Source organism: Pteropus vampyrus, unplaced genomic scaffold (assembly GCF_000151845.1).
Source record: "Pteropus vampyrus isolate Shadow unplaced genomic scaffold, Pvam_2.0 Scaffold46, whole genome shotgun sequence".
In the NCBI taxonomy this organism is placed as follows: Eukaryota; Metazoa; Chordata; class Mammalia; order Chiroptera; family Pteropodidae; genus Pteropus; species Pteropus vampyrus.
This window is the reverse complement of record NW_011888827.1, coordinates 4101590-4111430: the sequence shown is the minus strand read 5'-3', so window position 1 is coordinate 4111430 and position 9841 is coordinate 4101590. Positions and strand designations below refer to the sequence as shown.

General features: G+C 44.5%; 1 protein-coding gene across 3 annotated transcripts in view; it reads left to right on the top strand.

Moving 5' to 3' along the window:
* Positions 1-3792: 3792 nt before the first annotated feature.
* LOC105291466 (pancreatic lipase-related protein 2-like) overlaps positions 3793-9841 on the top strand; it is a 31046-nt gene continuing 24997 nt past the window's right edge. For 2 of the 3 annotated variants that reach the window (XM_011359256.1, XM_011359255.1), the window contains exons 1-3: positions 3793-3841; positions 4398-4552; positions 5044-5159. In XM_011359256.1, the coding sequence (XP_011357558.1) occupies positions 3793-3841; positions 4398-4552; positions 5044-5159 (320 nt within the window). Of the gene's footprint in view, positions 3842-4397; positions 4553-5043; positions 5173-6757; positions 6893-8159; positions 8269-9841 lie in introns of all 3 variants that reach the window. The other variant, XM_011359254.1, reaches the window with a different exon arrangement.

The window sequence follows — 9841 nt, the reverse complement described above, 5'->3', positions numbered from 1 at the left end:
TCTCTCACGTAATTGGGGGTCAGTTGACTTTGAGCTGGTCCAAGATGTACGTTTCATGACCAAATCGAGTCACACAATTAGCCAAGATTCAAGGGATGGGGATAAAGACTCCAGTTGTTGATGGAAGGAGCTGCAAGATCATACTTCAAAGGGTATGGCTATTTGGAGAGAGTGGGAAGAACTGTGACCATTTTCGCAGTCCATCTATTGCCATTTCTAACCTGCTTCTCCATCCTGGGGAAGCCTGGGGCTGCAGAAGGAATAGGCGTCAGGAGGGTTTTCACAGGGATGGGTCAGCCCAGGCTCCAGTCTCTGGTCTTCTTACACTGTCTTTTCCTCGCTGCTGTCATCAGAAGTGAGGGCGCCTTTTTGGTTTATCACTTTTGACTTTCCCCATGACAGCATGCTTCTTATCAAACAACTAAAGCCAATGAATAGAGAGTTGGTTCTTTTTATCTTAAAACAACACCACAGTCCTGATCGGATTTGCTGATCAGGAAACCCAGTCTCCACAGTCATCATTCGCCCTTGATAACTCATGCAAATCACCTCATTACTTCAAGGAGTGGTTAACACAAACAATACTTTTAAAGAAATCTCATACCCACCTCCACCTGCACTTTGTACAAAGTTAGCAGAGTCAGCTGATTTAGAATTGTCATTTTATTACTGCGGAACCACACGCTTCTAGTAGCTGCCCAGCTCACAACTTCAGCTCCAACTTTGGGTGCACGGGGGTGGGTCTGTCCCATAGGACCCATTTCCCATTGCTAATTAAGTTAGGGACAGTTTCTGACCTAACCAGGCCAATCTCCTGGTAATTAAGAATGCTCAGCTGAGCTACACAAAGCCAGGGGGGCCCTACAGCAGAGGGGATCTGGGGACAATGAGGGTCTTCAGGATGGCCTTACTTCTTGGGCTTTTGTGGGTCTATGGTTCAACCATTTCATGAATTCCATGAGATGTCCCAATATTCTTTTAATAAATTTCTCCTTTAAAAAAAAAAATTAGCTAACCCAAATTAATTTCTGTTGCTTACAACCAAAAGAACTATAATATCTCTTTAAAAAGTTCCCTGTTTAAATATTCATGGTCTCTACTTCACTGTTGTTTTGGGAGTGGCGGGGCAGGGCGAAGAGCCAACACTCACAGACATTTTGTCCCTTAAATTTTAGTTTAAGAATTTATCCCACAGGTTACACCATCCATGTAGAAAGTGACAAATGTGTAAGAATATTTATCAAGGCGTTGTTTTCAATGGTAAAATATTGGAAACAACTAAATGTTCATCAACACATCAGCTCTGATCACCTTTAGGTGGTTTTAGCCATTGAACCCCAGAGACAGGGACCTTTCCTTTGGGGTAGACAGATGGGGTCCACAGATGAACTTGGCAGAAGGTGAACTGAAAGGGGGAAAGGTACAGGAGCCTTACTCTCGTGCAAACTGTGACAGATCGTGTGATGATGGTTTCTCCTAAATCTAATGAGGTTCGGATTCTTCCTGCTTCTCTGAAGAATGGCATCTCTCTTTCTCTTCCTTGAAACTGTGCCCTCTTACTTTTCCCAGCCCTGAAACTCACTGAGAATAAGGGTTAAATGCCCATGAACTCTATTCATGTGCATGTTCATCATTTTATTAATTTTATTAATTTATAACTACTTCACTGACAGGCACAGTTCTAGAAGCTGGGGGTATAGCAGTGGTCAAAACAGATGAGCCTCTGTCCTCATGGAATTGCAGTCTAGAAGGAGGAAGCATGATTTCAAACAAATAAACAAGTAGATAATTATAACTCATCCCAGAGATCTGACAAAAACAAAGTTCTGGGGAGTGGGGGACCTGATGTTGTGTGGGAGGCTGGCAGTGGAGGGACTTCAGGGGTGACCAGAGAGGAGACATTTAAACTAATTGTTGAATGATAAGAAAGAGCCAGCTCAATGGAGGTATAGGGAAGAGAATTTTAGGCTGTAGGAATAGTAAGTGCAAAGGCCCTGGGGTGGGAAAAGACTTGGCATGTTCAGTGTTCAATGGAGTCCAGTGTGGTAATGTGGAGGATAAGATGGGAAATAGGAAGAGAATAGGCCCAAGAGGCAGTCAGGGCCATCTGACATCTGCTACCAACCCATTTACCTGTTGACTCACCATTTGATTATCACGAATCTCCTCTTGGGCCAGCACTGCCATTTCAAAGAAAGGCATAAAGTCCTTTGACTTGACCAGCCTCTGTAAAGAGAGTTTGCTCCAGCACCTTCCTAGATTACCTGATCAGACATCCAGAGCTTAAATACCTTATTACTTAGGTCAACCAGATGGCTCAAGTCTGGCAGTGCAGGGGGAAATTTATTTTCTATTTTGACTTATTTCGTATAAGTAATTCCCTTGTTCTATGTGGTTTACGCTTAACAATTCTTCGTGACAACCTGCTCAGAATAACTGAATATTCAACAACTCCTTATTTCACTTGGAATAGACTGGATTCAAACCCCATCTCATCACTCATTAGCTGTGTGACTTCGTAGACAATTTATTTGTCTCTCTGTGCCTCAGTTTCCACATAATGTGAAAAGAGGCAGATAATGGTACCTACTTCACTGCATTATTATAAGACTTAAATTAGATAATATATGTAAAGTGCTTAACACTAACAGCACGTGGTAAACCTCAATACTGTTGGCGTTTGTTCTTTGCTATTCCAGGGGAACCTTTTTTGTTTTCTAAACAGGGGAGCCCCTCCAGGGTTTTGGTTACTCAGAAGGAGTGTAAACTTTCACAGTGAGGCATCTTTAACTTGGGGATGGGGTAACACACCGATGGTACTTGCCACTTGAAGGCTTATCTGCCTGTCGTGTGAACTGGCTGAGCTGCTCACAGATGCGTGTCTGTGGGGAATTCATCATGGGCCTCACAGAGGCCAAGTCTTCTAGGAAAAGTGTGCAACCTTCAGACTGTCTGGGGAAACTCAGCAGATGAGGCATGGTCTGATGACATGGGCTTTTAGAGGCTCCTGATCCCAGCTATTCAAAATTATAGTGGGATATAGAATAATTGCTGTTGTTTTAAACCATTGTGTTTTGGGTTGGTAGGTAACTGAACAGGTAGTTAATGGGAGACTGTATTCAGAGACTATTGTGGGGGCTGTTGAATCTGTCTCCAAATCACAGGTCCTCAGGGATTACTTGACTGCCAGAGACAGAGACAGAGACAGACAGAAAGACAGAGAGACAGACAGACACAGAGAGAGGAGGATTTTGTTAATCAGACACTTCCCTTTCCTTTCGGTTCTGTGGGGGGGCATTTCTATCTACTCTAGGTGACAGCTACTACCCTCCATTATTAGAGTTTGTTGCTGTGTCCTCATTGGGACTTGTAAGCAACTTGATGAAATAGAAAACTGGCAAGTGTGGCCCACTTGGCTCACGATCACATGCACGGTACACAACTAGGGACTTTTCAGCCTTTTTAATCAAGCATTCTTTCATCTTCCCAGACTTATGGGAAAATTGGACCACTGTTATTAACCTTTTTTGTATATTTGTGCAGATTAAAATATTAAGTGCACACAGCACGTTTTATCATCACTTGCTGTTTCCTTAAAGCAGTGACCAAATGATAAGGCTCGAGTATAAAAAATGTCCCGGGCACGGGACCCAGAGGGACAGGGTAAGTCACCTTCGCTAGTCTCCCTCTCACGGGGAAGGAGAGGCAAAGAAAATAGCCTGGAATTGCCAAGAGTCTGCTTATTGCTCTGGTAACGCCTGGTGAGCCTGAAAATGTCTGAATTTATTGTAGATGGTGAGCATCTGGACCATCGCACTTTTCCTGTTGGGAGCAGCCAGAGGTGAGAAACAGCACAACCACCCCTTGTGAAGCGCTTAAACCTGACATCTCAGCACTGGCCAGAGAGAGCCTTAGCCATGGCAGGGCTTCCAGCAGCTCCAGACAACTTTGGTTCCAGAAAGAGGCAGCAGGGCTGACACTCTGCCTGGAAGAGGGGGCAGTTTGAGGGGGATCCTTCTTCATAGCCTCTCCCTGCCATCCTGCCTTCATGCCAGGGTGCCCTAAGCCAGACTTTTCTAGATAAAGCATTAAACACCTGCCTGAGTTAACATATTGACTTAGAAGTGTCTGTTATCACATTAGTCAAATGAATTTATCTGAAGACAGCAGATGGGTCACAGAACTTTGAAGTTTTGATCCTGGTTCTGAGTGAGGCATTGTTGGTGTCTCTACATGACTCAGTGGAACTGTTTCCGAACCAGAAGGTGGGCAGAGATAGGTGTCTGCATGGTCTTCGGACAGTCCCCAGGCAAGGAGGTGACCTGGCCTGAGCAGCAGTGATGTCCCAGATCCCAGCTCAGGAACTAATCCTTAAGCAAGTCATCCTTTCTCTGTAGGAAGTGAAATTCGCTATAGTCACATCGGGTGCTTTTCTGACTCTGAGCCCTGGGGTGGGACTGTAATCAGGCCCCTGAAAATTTTTCCCTGGAGCCCTGAGAAGATTGGCACCCACTTCCTGCTCTATACCAGTGAGAACCCAAACACCTTTCAGGTGAGACCTCTGTCATTTTAACATCATAATAGATGGATGAGGGGCTGTGCCCAACCCGCAGACCGGGAGTTTTTCTCTGTACCCATCTCCTCCATCATACTCTGCCAGACCCCATCCCTCCAGCTGCACTCCAGGCATAGCCAGGCCTGCACAGAGTAGGTCTGCAGTAAAAAGTTAGCTTGAATGAATGAATGGCTCACATTTGCTAGAACCTCTAGCTGGTTGTGCGATTCTGGTCTGGGGCAAAGAACTTAATGAAGACCCTTATGAAAGATAAGACCTCGAGCCACAATCCAGACCCAGTAGAGACAGGGATTCCTGACTTGGGAGGTGGGGCAGGGAAAGAAAGGTCAGGGTGCGCTTCATGGAAGAGGCGGCTTTTGTGCTAAACTTTGGAAGTTTGCAGCATTGGCATAGGCAGAGATAAGGAAGAGAGACGAGCTTGAGCGGCTGGGCGGCAAAAACATGTAATCCTTCTGCATTTGTCACAGGTTCTCCTCTCTGATCCATCAACAATTGAGACATCAAATTTTCAAACAGACAGGAAGACCCGGTTCATCATCCATGGCTTCATAGACGAGGGAGATGAGAGCTGGCCGACAGACATGTACAAGACAGGTGCCAGCTCTGATCCCGGTGGCCTGCTCTGGTGGCTGCTGCCACCGCTTCCCACTAACGTCTCTGCCTCCCTGTAAGTGACTGTAGTAAATGAGCTCAAATGCAATTAAATGCCTCTCCACAAAAATAAAAATTCCCTCCCACATTTCTGGACTACCTCTGTAGCCTGAAGCAGTGACATTTGCTATGTGAACAAACACGTCCTCATTTCTGGTTAAATCAAGGTTCAGTGTTGTCTGATTCCATTTTCATTGTGGATACTTTGTATTCGGGTAAGTAAGGAATTATGTTCTTTTTGTTCAAATCTTTCCTTCATCCCTGAGAGTCGGATGTGTTGCTATGACCGTTTATTTGAGAATAGAGAACGAAGATTGACTGGGTGTCAAAACGGGCAGACTAGAAAGTGCCAAAACTATACCTAACAGAGCATCTGTTGGTCCGAAGAACAGACAACAGATAAATACACACATACGCACGTGCATACACATACAAACACACATAGACCCATGTGTACACATGTGCACAGGAACACACACAAATACAGAATACACCCTCAAACCTTTTTTATGTATACACGGACTCAATCTATTTTTTTGACACATGAGAATTTACCGCAGCCCACACATTAATAACTCTGACCTATAATGTCAACATAAAAAGTTACAAGCCCAGAAAATTGAAGTCATTCTGCACTTGGCCTTGGTTGACCAGTCATTTAACTCTTGGCCCCTCGCTATGCCACCATTAATGAGCACCGTAATGTATAAACTGTAAGGTATAGTTTGTACCCCAAATTCTCCAGGTTTATAAGAGATTCCTCAGGATGGCTTTAAAAATAAAAGTCCCAAGGAAACAACTCTCGGTATCTCTGTGTGTGATCACACAGAGTAGTATATTTGTAAAAAGATTCTGAGCGGATTTTAAATTTATAGTATCATTTTAAACTCGAGCTGGTCATACATACTGCCTGGTGCATCTTCTAAGGATAAATCAATTTCTTCAACATCCAGGAAAACATTTTCCTGGATGACATTCAGATTCTTTAACCTTTTTTAAATCAGCATAGTTCTATTTTTCAAATATCTGAAACACTTTGCTTTCCTAATTGTAAAATAGTGACGTTTCTTTCTAATTTTAAAACTTGGTAAATACCTAGCAGGCTAAGGGTAAAGGCAAACCTAGTAATTGACAGTATTGCCAAGAGGCTGAAAGGACCCCGAGGAGTCAAATCCACGCGGTCATTCAGACACTGGCCACCAGAGGTTGCACTTGAGGCCTTCCCTTTTCGAAATGGGGCTCCTTTAATGATGCAATTGTTTCCTCCCACCTAAACAACCTTACTGAATTTGGTCGAAGAAAACCAGAGAGTGTTCAGCTTCTAATTAATCTACAAGCTAGAGAGGGAATGGATTTGCATTCACCCTGAGAGATGACTCCTAAGTGACAACAATCCAGTCTATCTCAGCGGCCCAGGTAAGACAGGACAGGGGAACAGCCCACAGTGACTACCAGCAACCATTTCAGAGCCCTGGCTGATGTGGCTTCACGTGCCCCTGAAATAACACCTTGGCATCTTTCCAACACCAGAATACGTTCCAGGTAGAGGAGGCGAACCGCATCTGCAAGGACCAGAAGACGAGCTCCCAAACCACCTGTACGCAGGCCACCAGCAACGTGCACATGGTGGGCTCCCAGGTGGCCCAGAGGCTCAGCGTGCTCTCGGTGAGTGGCCGGCCAGGCTGCTGAGAAGGCAGGCAGCACCCGCCGGTCTCCGTTGGGAAAAGATGCAGCTGAGATTATATATTTAAAGAAGAATTAGAAAGTATTGATGTTTCTCCTAGGTCTCACTTCTAAAACCCTGAAAAACAGGTTGAGGAAAAACAGGAAGAGCTAACATTTAGGAGGCAGGAGCTTTTATTATCGTTTTCAATTGACAGATAAGAAAACTGAGGCCCAGAAAGCTTAACTAGTTTGCCCAAAGGATCACAGAGCGAGTGAGTGCAAGACTTGTCTTGCCCCAACGCATCTAGCTCCAAGGGACTCCACTACACCACGTGGGATCTGTTTGGGGCAAAAGACAGCATCTTCAGGGAGAACCGAATGAAGTCAAAGGTCACTAGGTGCAACTGGCGTGGACCAGCATCACTGGCCTGTGGTTGTGGGTCCTGTTGATGTTGGGGAGTCTCTACTGCCATATCGATTCTGCTGTTTCTTCCTGTCCTGGTCTTCATTTTAGCAAATTCAAGTCTTTAATTCCTCAGTTAAGTCGTTCATTTTTCATGACTGTTTTCCAACCAGATTAAGGTCCCAGCTATTTCTGTCTTGTATTTCTGTCTTGTAACCAATTTGTTCTAACTACTTCTGCATGCCTGCAGAAGTCAAAACCCAGGCTGTTTGTACTAGAGGCGCTGTAGATCAATAGACGAGTGTATTTGGATGAATGTCCCTCTCTGAGACCGACATGTGCAAACACCTCATAGTTCTATGTCGTTTGTTTGTTCATCCAATATTTGGAGAGAACAGTGTCAGGAGCTGTGCTAAGAGGTAAAGAGGATGGATAAGGTCCCAGGCTTCGGAGGACTTTACAGTGAAAACTTGACAATGAAATGGAAGGGTGGGGTGTGGCGCATGTGGGGGCTGATCCAGATGGGGCAGGGCTGGGGCTGATGTGAGCTGTGTTGACGTGAGCTGGCACATGGTTGAGGGGATGGACAACAACAGGAAGGGAATTCCAAACTAGGCCCAAGGATAAGAGAATATGGCATATTTCAGGGCCTGAAAATTTCACAAAGGATTTGGCTAGAGAAGAGTTTAGAAAAATAGACTCTTTAGTCAGGAGAGCTCTGAGGCTCTGGTAACGAGTTTGGGCTTGATCCTGAGGTCAGTGGGAGCCACAGAAGGTCTCAGAAGAAGAGTAACAACATTAGGTTTGTACATCACAAAAACCACAGCTCAGAAATGTCCTAAGAATACAATCTTCCCTCTCCAGACAAACTACAGCTACTCGCCTTCCCAAGTCCACCTCATCAGCCACAGCCTGGGAGCCCATGTGGCTGGAGAGGCAAAGAGCAGGACTCCAGGCCTGGGCAGGGTTACAGGTAAGGCCCAACGGGTAGAGCTCCCAGTTTTGTCCCCAGTAACCCCACAACATGGTACGAGACTGCAGCCCTGCTCAGAGCTGGCCTGAAGGAGACTGTTTCCCTTGGCCACGGCAGAGCTGGTTACAGCCCGCACAGAACATTTCAGAAAGCCCCCAGGAAACCCATCTGTGTGGCAGGGGAGGTGGTGGCTTCATTCTCTGTCATTTCCCTTTGCTCCTCCCACCTCTGCTCCTATCCCTCCTCTCTAGCTCCAAGTTTTCTGATGGTGTGGGTTGCTCGGCGGGACTGGGCACCCAAAAAAATGCAGGCTTGTATCAACCTGAGAAAATATAACTAAGAAGGATCCATATTGTCATTTCATTCCCGTCCCCGCTTCTCTCCAAAGTCAAAGGAGAGTAAACGTGAAATGTTTATGTTTACAGCTTCTGTTGACTTTGCTGGCAGAAGAAACCCAGCCGCCATCACAGCCAAAAGCATTATTTTAACCCGAGCAAAGCCTTTCAGTTTTAACAACAGCAACAAACTATATCAATGTAATATAGTAATAATATAGCGTTGATATAATTATTATAGTAAGCATAGATTAAATGCCTATTTATCCCAAATACTGTGCAAAGTGCTTTATATTTTTTCATTTAATCTTCACAACTGAAGAAACAGCCTCAAAGAATTGAGTAGTTTGCACAGTCACACAACTACTCAGTAGTGGGACTGAGGTTTAAATTCAGTTTTGCTGTCATTCGGCTCAAGCGAGTCTACCTTTAAAGAACTCCCTTTTCTATCTTCTGTAACAAACAACTATGTTCATGACGTTTCGGCTGCTCTGACCAAACCTTCGGAAAACTATTGACAAATCCGGGAGCCCTGCCAAGAAGCAAATATAGTCAGGAGAAAATAATAATAATTAATACTTATACATCCACAGGTGCCAGCCACTATGTTAAGTGCTACATATATTAACTCATTTAATCTCATAACAATCATATACGATAGATTCCATTATTATTCCCATTTTATAAATGGGGAAACTGAGGCACAATAAAGGTCAAGTAATTCTCCCAACTTCATGAGTAGTGATTTGGAGCCAAGCTTTCTAGTCCCAGAATCTTGTTCTTATCTACAATACCATACTGTCTTGCCCTTTTTTCCTTCAAACTTGGGAAGAAAAAAGAATATTAAAGAAGAAAGATAAACAAGTAAATGAAAAAAATCTGATGTGGAAAAAAAAATCCTTCCTCAGAAACAAACTATATGTCTTTGCTCATCTGCCCTTCTCTGTCCATGCCACTGGAGTCCTCTTGTAATATCCATCCTTAAGACCCAATGTCCTCCTATTCAATACCCAAGGCCATGGCAATGACCACCTCCAGCTTATGGCACCCTTTTAGTTGGGCAATGCACAGTCTGAGCAACTGTACACCTAGAGGTCTTGCTGGCACCTATAGCTAGGTCCCTTGTCTGTAGCACTGACCATCTATTTTAGGGTTGGATTCTGTAGAAGCTTCTAGGGTACTCCTGAAGAGGTTCAACTCGATCCCTCTGATGCTACCTTTGTGGATGTGATTCACAC